At 43.7% G+C, this 13,793-nt stretch overlaps 1 protein-coding gene across 3 annotated transcripts in view; it reads left to right on the forward strand.

Annotated features, from left to right (window-relative positions):
* Positions 1-11,120, forward strand: part of ZNF236 (zinc finger protein 236) — a 118,034-nt gene extending 106,914 nt beyond the window's left edge. For all 3 annotated transcript variants that reach the window (XM_045527678.1, XM_045527679.1, XM_045527677.1), the window contains 5 exons: positions 1,507-1,638; positions 3,548-3,745; positions 4,523-4,652; positions 6,722-6,898; positions 8,614-11,120. In XM_045527678.1, the coding sequence (XP_045383634.1) occupies positions 1,507-1,638; positions 3,548-3,745; positions 4,523-4,652; positions 6,722-6,898; positions 8,614-8,738 (762 nt within the window). In that variant the 3' untranslated portion in view covers positions 8,739-11,120. The remainder of the gene's footprint in view (positions 1-1,506; positions 1,639-3,547; positions 3,746-4,522; positions 4,653-6,721; positions 6,899-8,613) is intronic.
* Positions 11,121-13,793: the final 2,673 nt, after the last annotated feature.

Genomic DNA, 13,793 nt, shown 5'->3' on the forward strand with positions numbered 1-13,793 from the left:
AGGAGCTCTCTTTTCTAGAATCTCTGATGATGACTTTGTAACTTTTTTGGCTCTATTTTGCTACCTGCCTTAGGTAGTATCTTTCCCGTAAGAAAGGGACCTAAAGTCCTCTGATGGATGAAGTTTTTCTAAATGCCAGCTCAGTCCTGTTTCTCCTTCCTGATCCCTCCTCAGTTCTCATCTTCCCTGTTGGGGGCTCAGCTTGTGTAGTTCTACAACGTTGAGAAACATGTCTCACCATAAACCGCAGGGCGCCAGTGACATCAGCTGCCTCCCGTGTGATCAGCTGCAGTTTTAACTGTGTGTAAAATATGTCCAGAATCAGCACTGATTGTAGCAAGTGAGGTTGTATGCTGAGTTTTTTATGTAAATTCAGCATTTGCAGTATATTCTCTTCTCACCCCTCCCCTCCACCCTCCCATCTTCGTTACCCCTCTCTGTTGCTCAGGGTCACTCCACACTGAGGGTGTGTGGGAGTGGTAAAAGACTTACAGTGTTTTGTAGAGCAGAGCAAAACTGCGTGATTTTTTAAAACAAGTAAACTTTTTTAATATATACACACACAAACTTGAGATATAATTGACATATCAGAAGTTCACCTATTTATTTTTAATATTTTTCTTTTTTTAAGATTTTTTACTGTTATGGGTACATAATAGCTATATATATTTATAGGGTACATGTGATGTTTTGGTACAGTCATACAATGTGTATTAATCAAATCAGGGTAATTGAGGTATCCATCACCTCAAAGATCTGTGTTTCTTTGTGTTAGGAACATTCCAGTTCTACTTTTTTTATTATTTTAAAGTATACTCTGACTTACTGTTGATTACAGTCACTTTGTTGTGCTCTCAAATATTGTTCAGTCTATTTAACGATACACCTGTTTATTTAAAGCATCCAATTTCATGGTTTTTAGTATATTTAGAGTTGCACAACTGTCACCATAACCTTATTCTAGAGAATTCCTTAAGCCCCAAAGAAACCCAGATCCATTAGCAGTGGCTCCATGTTCCCCTCGCTGCAGGCTCCTTTGCCCCTAGCCCCTGGCAGCCACTGACGTCCTCCTTGTTTCTGTGGATTTCTCTTTTTTGGAATCATATAACATGTGGTCTTCTGTGACTATTTTCTTTCATGTAGCATAGTCTTGTGAATTTCCTCTGTGCTGTGCCTGTTTCAATAGTACCAACTCATGCCTTTCTGTTGCCAGAGAATGTTCCTGTGTCCGACGGTTGATTTACACGTTCACCAGCAGGTGGACATTGCGGCTGGTCCCGTCTTTGGCTGTGGCAGTTGTGCTGCTGTGTACATGTGCACAGGGTTTCAAGTGGACGTTGGTTTTCATTTCTCTCGAGTTCCTGGGTTAAACGGTGGCTCTGTGGTTAACTGTTAAAGGAGCTACGAGCTTGTTTCCCCAAGTGGCTGCACCATGACAAGATCTCTTAAATTACGACTCGCTCTGCTTACGTTACCACTCCTAAAATAACAATGGTCTTCCGCCAGGGCCAGCAGTTCCCAGCGTTGCTCGCAGACCCCCCTCTCTCGGGCCGAGGCGGAGCGGGCTCCCCACAAGTCATCCTGGTGAGCCACACCCCGCAGTCACCAGCTGCTCCCTGTGAAGAAATAGCCTACCAGGTATGGGGGCTCACACTCACAAGCTCTGGTGTGGAGGGGAGGGTGGGAGAGGGCTGTGGGGGCCCCCTGAGTGGGCGCGAGCAATGACAGATGCGAGAGTTTACTCATTCCAGGACTCGTTTTTTAGGGAATGAGGCTTTAGTACCACAGAGTTAGATGGAGCATCAATGATGTGCAAGTCTACCTTTAAATCTGTTAATATCTTGTATTTGCCCACTGATCAGACTTCACACAGCTGTTTACTTGCATTTAGTTAGTTTTGCAGATTTTCTTGTAATGTCCTTGCTGATTCTGTTGTCTGGTGACATTTTTTCACATACACTTGGGTAGGTGTGTGTATAAGACCTATTTGTCATTGGACTAGTCTTTTTTCTTAAAATGCATTTTTTGGGGGGGGCAAAAGTTTTAGTAAATGATAGTCTAAATATAGAAAAGTCTAAAAACTCTTTTCTTAAAACTTTCTAGAGTCAAAATTAAAGCACAGACGATAGTCTCTGAAGTCAGGAAGTATTAAACTTTATTCTTAAGCATTTTTAGCAAATGAGTTTTCAGAATAATTACTTACTGGATTTTCAGAATAAGGACTTTCTCATAAAGAAACTAGACATAACCAGTACTGGGGTATCACCCAGCTCGGCCTGAGTAACCAGGGCTTGTCTAGCTGAATTGCAGTTTGTGTAACTTTAACACACTTGTGTCTGCCCACCATGCTCGGGTTTGAGGATTCACACAGGGTCTCACAGGACTCAGAAAAATCTGGTGGACTCGTGGTTATAGTTTATACTTGTGGTTATAATTCATACTCACGGTTATAGTTTTTATACTCGTGGTTATAGTTTTTATACTCATGGTTATAGTTTATACTCGTGGTTATAGTTTGTACTCGTGGTTACAGTGGAAGGTGTAGATTAGAACCAGCAAAAGAAAAGGCACACGGGGTGGGGCGGGGAGAACCCCGGGCACACCCATTCTGGTGTCCGCTCCCCGTGGAGTCACACGAACAGCACTGGCTCTCCCAGGAGTGCTGTTCAGCGGAGCCCTGGTGTCCTGCGTGGACTGCCTGTGAGGCTGGCTTTTGCCACATGGTCTCCAGTCCCCCGCCCCCAGGCCAAACTGGTGCAGTGTGGCCCAGGCCCCAGGTGAAACAAAAACTGATGTTCACTGTGAATCACATCATTAGCACAAACTATCTGACATTACCCAAGGTCCTGGGTATTGAAATACGCTCTTATCTGCCAGGATATTTCAGGGCTTTGTAGTTTATGTCCTAAGAGCTGGTCAGGGGAACTTTGGCGTGTGTGGAGTTTGAACACCCCAGGCCTGGTGAGTTGACTGTTCACTGCACACATTGATTGCTAGACAGAAAAAGCATCGACTTCTTGATCATTATTTTTAAACTCTCTTTGTTATGATGCTTTTGTAGTGAAACCTTATTAGTCTCATGTGTTTCACAGAGTTCCTAGTTCAATGCCAAGGCACACCTTACTTAATTCCTATATTTTATGTGCTTTCTATGTGCTGGGTACTGTTCTCAGCACCTTTATATTACCTGATTTAACCTTCACCAACCTGACAGGTAGGTATGAGTTATTTTTTGTCAGATGAGGAGATGGGCACAGAGTGGCTAAGTACTAACTATCCCAGAGTGGCCAGGACAGTAATGTTGAGCTGGTCAGTCAGTTTGGCTGCACAGCTCACTCATGACCACTATCGTGTTGTCTAAATCTTGCTGAAGCCAGTACGTTTTGAGTAACCCAAGACAGCTGCGTGTGTTCTGGTCTGCGTGCAGCATGGGCTCAGTACATCCACATGGGCACGTGCCTGTTACCAAGTGGTGGTCTGTCAGTTCACAAACTGCGCTAGTCTGGTAAGGTCCGTGGAGAGTCACAGAATTCCTAACTCACTCTAGGTAGCTGACATCTCTGGGAACCTGGCCCAGGGCAGCCAGCCCGAGAAGGAGGGCCGGGGGCACCAGTGCTTGGAGTGTGAGCGAGCCTTCTCGTCAGCCGCGGTGCTCATGCACCACAGCAAGGAGGTCCACGGCAAGGAGCGCATCCACGGCTGCCACGTATGCCGGAAGGCGTTCAAGCGCGCCACACACCTCAAGGTAGGCCCTGGTGAGGCCTGCAGTATCCAGCTGCGCTGCGGCTAGAGATGCAGATGCTGAGGTTTGATAAACGTCAGGGAATAGGAGACCTGACGGATACACGTCTGTGTGTTTGTAAGGGAACAGCCAAGGGTTGCAAATACATTTCCTGGATTGTTTTAATTGTAGCAGACCTGTTGTGTGGGATGAGTAGATCAGAACCAAAGTTGCAGTCCCTGTAGACTCGCAAAGACTCTGAGTAGCATCATCCTGACTGGGCAGGGAGGGGGCGGACAGGAAGAAAAAGGGTAGGTTTGGGTTTCGAAGGCAGAGCCCCTCTCTCTGGGGGTCAGTGCGGGGCCCGTCCCCTCAGGTCACTAAGGACGCAATGGGAGAGAGATGCAGCATGCCCTGCTCAGCCGTTAGAGGCAGGTGGATGCCCTCTGGTCTCCACCCAGCCCTGCACCCACTAGTCCAGGGCCACCAGCCCCACGAGGAAACTGTCAGTGCTGTCCCTGGCCCAGAGGAGAAGGGCCAAGCTCCTGTGTCCTGGGAGGCAGGCCCACGGGGCAGTCGCTGCCTCGTCTCAAAGTCCCAGTCCCCTGAGCAGGCTGCTCCTCCAGAGACTGCTTCTGTGCTCCTGTCAGTTCAGCAGACAGTGGTGCCTGCTGTGCGCAAAGACAGTGGTCCCAGAGATGGGCGGCTCCACCCTCAAGAAGCTTGAGTTTTTGTGATTTGTTTTTCCTTTGCCATTTCGAGTCTCTAAGTGCTTCCTCGTCTCTCTGTTGACTCTGCCAGGAGCACATGCAGACGCACCAAGCCGGCCCCTCTCTGAGCTCTCAGAAGCCGAGAGTGTTCAAGTGCGACACCTGTGAAAAGGCGTTTGCCAAGCCAAGCCAGCTGGAGCGCCACAGCCGCATTCACACAGGTAACACGGGGAGGGGGAGGGGCCGTGCGTTTGTTGTGTCGCCCCGTGAAGTAGCCTGGTGTTGATGAGAGAACGGGATTCATACTGTGGTCTTCAGTCTCAGCCCAGAGATTTACAGTTCAGCGTAAAATGAGAATTCTATTCATGTATATTTAGCTAGATTTGCTGTGTTATCATTGTCTTAAGGTCTGTTTGTATGCTTTGTCAAATATTTCTGTAGTATTTCTAAAAACTTAGTGATTTAGTAATACATGCCTCTGGTTATAATGGGAATATTTCCATTCCAGTTTCTCTGCTGATCAAACTGCACCATTTAACATTTTATTATTTTCATTTGATTTTTAAAATTACTATTTGTAATCCTATTTCTGAAGTTTTCTCTTTTATTTGTAATTCCACATGATATGGCATTAACATCTGATATGTCGTATCTTTTATAGCTTTGTGTATCATGAAGATTGATGTTAAACTTTGGGCAATATTTTAAAAGCTGTTTTGGTAGGAAAACACTCAACTTGATAGCCTATGTTTTAACTAGATTACCTTATGCCATCTTATATTCATTGGTGGGTGAACATTTTGTCATGTTTTAATCTTTTTGGTGGAAATACTGGTTAAGTATTCTACGTCCTTCTCTGTGCACTTAGAGCACATGGAAGGGATTGAACCGTTTCTTGAACTCTCAGGTCCTGACGATGCAGACGTGTGAGGCTCCAGCCAGTGGCCTGAGCTCTGCATGGCTCCTGTTCAGTTGTCCGTGTTCCTGTGAAGCTTCTCAGTCCTTTGCTCTTGCGATCACTCGGCTCGCTGGGCTCTTTCCTGCAGCCTCTTGGGCTTTCTCACAAGCCCTGCCTGACCTCTGAGGGCTTGGGAACCAGACATTTAAATCATACTCAGTTGGCTGAGATTTAAAAAGCAGGAAGAGTTGGGGCATGGTATTTGTTTTCTTTTGTTCCTTAACAAGTGGCCACAAACTTAGCAGCTTCACACGGCTGCCATTGGTCATCTCATAGTACTTCGGGTCAGAAGACCAGACGGGCTTGCCCGTTCTCAGCCCTGGGGGGAATCTGCCTCCAGGCTTGCCCAGGGCGTCGGCAGCCTCCAGCTCCTGGGAGTGGTAGGACAGCTGCCAGCCGGAGAAGCTGCGGTTAAAGGGCTCACAGGTTAGACTGGGTCCACCTGGCTGATCTCCCTTCTCCCCCAAAGCCACCTGAGAGTAGCCGTGATTACTCATGTAACACGACATGCTGTCAGGGTAGCCACAGTCCTGAGGATTAGGGCATGAAGCCTGGGCTGTTTTGGGGACCTGGCCTACGTAGGCATGCTAGGGTGAAACCTCATTGGTCGTGGACACTACGTAGAAGGGAGACAGCCATGTAAGCGTGACAGACCGTGAGAACCTGTGTGGAGAAAGAGCAGGTGCTTTCAGAGCACGCGGGGGCCGCATGCTTCTGTGTGACCCAGGAGGGCTCCTGGGGCAGGAACCTGCCCGACAGTGAGAGGCAGCCAAGTAGAGCGGGTAAAGAACCTTCTAGGCAAAGTGGGGAGCTGTGCCAAGCCTGGGGAGGACCCCTGGGGAGGGAGGTGGGGACACAGGAGGGCTGGTGCCTGGTCTGCCCTGGGCTCGCCCAGGCCGCTCGCAGCAGACTCCAGACTCCTCAGTTCTTCCTTCACTTGTCAGTTTCTGTGTTAACCTGAAAGCAATTAAGTAGCACTTTAAAAATATTAAATAAATCATAGTTTTTATTAAGTGAATTTAGTATTCTCATGTCTTCAATATCTTTCTGCTTTGCTGCCCCAAATACGTTGGAAACATTCTGTTTGAGCCGTAGATGCTCAACTTTTATTTCTGATGCTTCCATGGCTTTCAGTAGCTTTTGATTAAAGTTTTGTGACTTGACCTGGAGTGGCTTCCTTGGAGTCCTGTTGAATGGCAGTACAGTGATTCCAATAGGAAGAGCATCACGATGATCTTTTAAAAAATTGCATATTTGTTCAGAATTTTTTTCGCGTGTGCTGGTGAGACACAGTCTTCTCAGAGGCACTGACGCACGGCTCTTTGTGCGCAGGCGAGCGGCCGTTCCACTGCACCCTTTGCGAGAAGGCCTTCAACCAAAAGAGCGCGCTGCAGGTGCACATGAAGAAGCACACGGGAGAGAGGCCCTATAAGTGCGACTACTGCGTCATGGGATTCACACAGAAGAGCAACATGAAGCTGCACATGAAACGGGCGCACAGCTACACGGGTGAGCAGCACACTTCGCCCCAGAGTGCGTGCTCTTGGATGGCCCGGGACGTGCCGGCGCCCGGTTCACACAGTGACTGTGCATTGTACGGCGTGTGGCAGCCTCAGTTTCGTGGCCTGGAAGCCTGTGCTTCTGCTGCTCTAACACGTAGTGTACACAGTCTTCGGGGTTGTCTGTGGGCTGTCCCTCTTTCTCAGCCACACTCAGAATTTGATTCAATTAAATTTCTGGTTTATTCTGGCAAGGATACAGAAACTTACTGGGAGCAAGGTGGCTGCCTTTGCCCAGGCGCAGGGTGGCATTTCTGAGCAGCTGCTTCCTTCCTGGCCAGGGCTTTCTGCAGTGAGCGGTCACAGCCCAGAGCAGCAGTGCTGTCTGTCTCAGCAGCGTTTCCCGAAGCCCCCATCCCTGCAGCGTGGGTTTCAGGGCTGTTTCAGTGCTTGGGGGCACCGAGTGCTGGAGTCCGGTCAGCCTGGCGTCTGCACAGAAGCTGCAGAGTCTGGCCCAGCGCTCCCGCCGCGTCCTGTGGACGCTGCACAAACTACAGAGGGGCCTCGGCTTCTCTTTGTCGATTCGCTGACATTCGTGCCGTCAGAGTAGGGGTGTCGGGGTGTGAGCCGCTGCGTGTCTCTTTTGTCTCTCGATTCTCCTCTTTGTTTCCTGCACAGAATCTGGCAATACCGTCCGTCTCTATTTAAGGAAGGACTGATAACAGGTTACCTAGACTAGGCTGAGCACCTGTGCACAGGAGTTAGAAATATAAACTCTGAGCAGAGCCCTCAGAGTGGTCCGTAAGTGACATTGGACCAGCCGTTGTGCACTGAGTGGTGTGGCTTCTAGGTGTGTCGGGAACCCAAGGGGTACAGCTACATATCGTGGGGAGTTTTTGAGGAAGGAAAGAAGGATAATTTTTCTCGTTAATATCTATACTCTAGTGCCTCCTGCTTTTCTTCCTACTAGAGAAATTATGTGTATCGACATTAATCATTAGCTGTTTATTGCTGAGGCTGTATTAATATGACCTTTATGGCTGTGGGTGTCTAGCACAGGTTCTCTGACGTGTCATACTCACGTGACAGTGACCGCTGCTGACAGATGATGTAACCTGTGGCTCAAGCATTCCTTTTTCGTTGGCATGGAAAACAGATCAATTCAGAAACTTCTTGTCTCTATTCACCCAGAAGTCTTTATTTATTATTTTTCTTAATTGTCTCTCTCAGTTTACTGTATTCTAAATTGTAAGTTACTTTTAGCCCATGTACGGTTATTCTGTGGGGATTTATAAAAGGTCACTGTTTTCCTCACCTTAATGTTCTGCCTGTCCCTTTCTATTAATTCTACCAATTGTATTTCATTTGTTATAGCATATATTATAATGTGTCCATCGTTGTATATAATTTACATGTCATTGGACACACAAATTCCATTTTTATAACATATACACCCCTCCACGTGGTGGTCAGGTGGAATATTTTTGACAATAATTGCACAGTGCTTTATTGTTTGCTAAGCAATACCGCATAAGTAATTTCATTGAATTTTCACAGCAAGCCTGTTAGGCAGAATAGGTATAAATAGTGCCCTTTAAACAAACAAAGAATCAGAGACTGACAGAAATTGGCACAGTGCTTAGCTCAAGAAGTCTTTGTTTGTTAGATGTGAGTCATGTTGTGCTGCTGAAGGTCTGAGACTCTGTTTTCCCTGCTGTGTGGCAGGAGCTTTGCAGGAGTCTGCCGGCCACCCGGAGCAGGACGGCGAGGAGCTGAGCCGCACGCTGCACCTGGAGGAGGTGGTGCAGGAGGCGGCCGGCGAGTGGCAGACGCTCACCAACGTGTTCTGATGCCGGCCGAGAGTGCGCCCTCAGCAGCACGTCTGACCTTACAGTTTGCGAAGAACAAAGCACTTGGAACTTCTGCTTCAGCTTCAAGTGTTAAAAATGTTACCACAGTAGTTTTGTAGCTATAGAATTATCTAAGGAATCATTGTCTTTCAGAGACTTATAGGAAAAAAACTGGGAAAAATGTAAACACGTTATTCTCATTTGTCTACAAATCACTGAACTCAGGTACTACAATAGGCAGTTTCATCTTCTCCTCCACGGCCAGTGTATCTAGTTAACAGACGTTAACTGGATCTTACTATCATTGTAGTGTGATTTCTTTGTATTAGCAAAGACAGACATTAACACGGAAAAGTATGTAAGATTCTGCTTCATGCTTTCTGTTATAAGAAGCATAGCTTACAGAATAAACATAAGAGGTGCATGAAGTTCAGAAAAAAAAGTCATAACACAGGGAAGTGTTTTCCACATTTTTCTCTGTGCATTTTGAAAATTAGTAGAAATCGACTCTTTTTAGTCACCATAAGTTAATATAACTAATACCTTGAGAGATGGCTGGACCAATTCTCTCTCCTTTACAGATATCTAATCGTTAATTCCAAGAATGCAGTATCTGGGGGCGTCAACATAGGGAATCGTGTAAACCTGACTCACAGATAAGGGTTACACTGTCCTCACAGGATGGTGACAACCTACTGTATGAATGTGTGTTCAGGTCCCTGGGTTAGATTATTGCAGAAGCACAAGCCATACATTGCAAATAGGAAATAACAGAATTGTCCCCTAGGAACAAGTAACTGTGGCCCTTTCCACCTCAGTAAATGAGAAGCATATTTGTAGTTTAAGGATAAGAATCCATAGCAACCCCATGATTTTCTCTTCATGCACAAACAGATGTATTTTTTTATTTCAGGGAATTCTATAATATCATCAATGGTGCCACATTAAATATGTCCCAAACCAAATCTCACCCATGCTGGGGCAGAGTGCGTGCACGTCGTTCCTGCAGCATTCCAAAGACGGAAGGTTCTTTACTTCATGTTAATTTTCCTTTGAAATTATTTATATGTTCTATATATAAATACATATGTACATAGACAGATATATGGGCCTCTGTGTGGCTGAACAGTATATTTTGTAAATATAAGCACTAGTCCCAATTGCAGAAAGAGCATCCGAGTTCCACCTCCTACAAGCACTTCAGATCAGTATTGTATTCATTTTATTGGTAAATGGATAGCTTTTTCATTGTAATGTAAAGCTGGGTTTTATTTTTTTCTCCTGAAAAATAATTGCCTTTATTTTCTCTCATTGCCTCCTTTGCTTCAGAAAAGAGTAGTTTTATTATAAATATTGTATGGACTTTGTATATTAAGAGAGAAGCTCATTTCAGATTCCTAAAGAAACAGACATTTCACTGTTATTTTGAAAGGGCATCTTTTGATTTTTTTTTTTCGTTGTTCACTTTTGGCATATGTATATAAATAATATTGATGGTGATATGAAAACTTTTGTTATGTGAAAATATTTAAGTCAGAAAACTGTTAAATAATATTACTTTTTTTTCAAACTGCTTTGTGTATTGTATATTTTTTTAAGAAAAAAAAGCCTTATTTGACTTATTCTTGTGATACTGGACTTATTATAAATCCTGAGGTTTCCTTGAATGTCAGTGTGTATACCTGGCTGTAGTCAGTATATTCAGAATAATTGTAATTGTGCTGGAGTTTTAAAGTTTCTGCTTTTAATGCACTTTTTCTTTTATAATTTTGTATTAAAATATTTTAGAAATGTTGATTAATTTTGGTGAACAAATATCCCCAAAGTTGAAATTGTTGAAATTTTAAATTTTTGTTCTTGCTGGGTTATTTATTTTACTTTTAGCATTAAATGTCATCTCAGGACATCTTTAAAAAGGGGGTTGTTTAATTCTTAATTGTATAGAAAGCATAGTTTAGTGAAATGTATTGGTTAATTGCCTATTTAAGGCCTTAACAGGTGAATCTAAAGCCTACTTTTATTTTGGTTCAAGAAAAAAAAATCTATCAATAATTCCATTTTGTGTCTTCTCTCAATTTCTTAGCAGGCAAACACAAGACATTTATGTATTATTTTTATTTACTCCCTAATTATAAAAGCTGCTTCTTTGCAAAAACATTCCTTGAAAATGTAAGGTTTTAAAAAGACATAATTTCACTTGAATGTTTGTGGGATACAGGTTGATCTTTATATTGTACTGGTTGATTAAAAATTTTTCTTAGAAAAGAGATTTCTAGCCTCATCTATAACCAGGGTTTTGAGGATAGAGAACTGTATTTTTAGAACTATCTTATCATAGCGTCTCTGCTTTGGAATAACTAAATAGAAAATGAAGTTAGGAAATGTGATTAATTTTTTTTCTTTCAAAATATTCAAGATAAAATAGTTTGGCACGTGAATTAATTTCAAGTTCAGATATTTTTAACAGAAATGAAATTTAACGATATTTTTCATTGACCTCTGGGAAGTGCAGACAATGACAGTTCACCCTTGCGATGTCGTTGGAAAGGCTCCCAACTTCAGAAACCGGGGCTTGGCCCAGTGACGGCTAGCCGTGTGCATTGGCACAGTCGCGTGCAAGAGCCGTCACCGTTCCCGGCTGCTTTCGTCACTGCCCTGCTCAGCAGTAGCTGCACGTGTGGAGCCTTTTGAACGTTCGTAACTGTCTTTAACCCACTTTCCTCCTAAAGTAACTGCTAAGCACTTAAATAAGCTCGGAGGATGAAGTCCCTTTTCAGAGATACTACACGTAAAACCGGGTTGTAGATTTGAGGGCGCAGAGGAAAGTAGCCTGTATAGAATCTGGCCAGCTAGACCCTGCGTGAAGTGGTGGTGTTTTCATAGAATGGCAATAGATCGAAAACATGTTTCCAGAAATGTAAACTCGGATCCTCCCCTTTCCCCCAACAAGCTCTGCTTTTGCCCTTTTAAATACCTGGAGTGTTTAGAGAGTATCTTGAGTGGAGGAAGCCCCGAGACGGATGGCCGGCTGGCCTGCAGCCGACCAGCGAGGGGGGTCAGGGGCTGCTTTCGCCGTCCCCAGACGTGGTGCTGGGGGACTGCAGAGACCTTGTGCTAACGGGTCATTTCTGACGTATTCAGCATTTAACTAGGATGTGTTTCTTTGGCGTAATATTTTGTACTCCCTCATTGTCATTTTTAAGGAAATTTGGTTTTTGAAATCATAGCTAGTGCTCTATGGCTTCTTTTGAATTCTACAGCATTTATGTACAAGAGATGCATGTGTTAGTACAGGACAAGATTTTAAAATGTAGAACTGGGTTTCTGTTCCTACAGATTTTCTTTTTTAGAGGAAAGGTAACTCATTAAGGTACACATTTTAACGTTAAATAACCATCACAGAGATTTATGTAAGTAACTTTTAAAGGAAATATATAAGATACATAGGACTGCTTTCTAGTTACTATTTTTAAGGATGTCTCATGCCTGCTTCTTATATGGTTTCTTTTTTTTCCTGAAGCTTATTTCAAAATCAATACCGTGCCCTCCCCCCACCAAAAATAGTTAACCCAAGCGTTGGTCATTGTTAATTTATCCTTTTTCTAAAACCTACTGCATAGTAAGTGAGGCGGAGATGAGATTATCCAACTGCTGCTTCTGAATCTAGAGTTATCCGATCCATATTCATGTATGGTACGTGCTTTGGATTTTTTGGAATAAAATCTCCAAAGCACCTACCTACATAACCCAATTTAGTGTCATGTGTCTATCTGTGGCCTCTGCATCTCTCTTTACCTTATTCTCATGAAAATATCACATGCCAAAGGCTACTGTGTAGGAACCTTCCCTGTTGAAAAAGTGGGAGCAATAAAATGTTTTGTAACGTTGGACGCCCCACGCATTCCTAGGGAAGCCCTTTCCTTTGCCCTGGGAGGGTTCCTAAGCCACGGTCCTGCCTGGTCGTTGTTTGCCCTCTCTGAACTTGTGTCCCTTCCTGAGACTTGTGCCCAGAAGGGTCCCCCGCTCATCTGTTCTGTTTCACACTCGCCTGACGCATCGCGATAGTTTTTTACGTGGATGACTCATAAATAAAGTGCTAAAAAAATAAAGGTTAGTGTGAAATGGCAAGAGCAATAGGCAGTGATCATATGAGATTTTGCTATTTAATTTTTTATGTGTAACACTTTACAGCATGAAGACTTTTGTATTAAATCAAGATTTGTATTATATTTGACAAATTTAAAGTGACATAGCGATTCGTTCTTCACTCACCAGTAAAGAAAATTTTTAAAGTTAATTTTTTTTTTTATTTACGGAAGAGTTCTCTTTTTATCTTCAAAATTGTTTCATGGTCTATTTATACATTGGATGCTATTTATTTAATCCAGTTTTGTATTAGAAATGGATAGTTATGCCAAAAGCCACTGTGCTGGCTTTAAAACTAATAAAGATAGTTTTTGTATTTTAAAACTCCTGTATATTTACTTATTTGGGTTGTGGGTGAGTTATAACTTTAAAGAAGACGTTTTCTCTAGGTGACATGTTGCCCATGGGTCCGCAACACCGTGGTGAGTTTGCAATAAATCCAAGCCCGCGGGATTGACGTGGCGTGAGGACTCCGTGTTTCCTCCTGCAGGCCGTTCACCTGCGCTCTTGTTAGAAAGGTGCTTGTCTGTTTGTGAGGTACGTGGGGTGCTGGGCTTTCCCAGAAATTCCAAGGGAGTTTATGTTATCAAATTCTTTCAAAATATATATTAGGTTTCCAAACTGTCAGAAGTTTATAGTGTGTAGACTCGTTACCCTGTTGCAATAACAAACTAATTACATCTTTTTTCCTTAGGTTGCTGGTTCCTAGCACAGGGTAGGGACTCTGCATTTTTGGACTGAAATAGCCTCAAATGATTTTAACTTCCTGGACATGGCACAAATGGAATGGTAAGGAATTGTTTTACCATTTTTCTTGCTTGTTTAGTTTGTGGGAGGCATACTGCTGTAATGGTTTTTGAAATAGAGAGCTTAGGGGAAGGGTAGGTTTTTTTTTTAAACTATCAAATT

Source organism: Lemur catta, chromosome 16, assembly GCF_020740605.2.
Source record: "Lemur catta isolate mLemCat1 chromosome 16, mLemCat1.pri, whole genome shotgun sequence".
NCBI lineage: Eukaryota > Metazoa > Chordata > Mammalia > Primates > Lemuridae > Lemur > Lemur catta.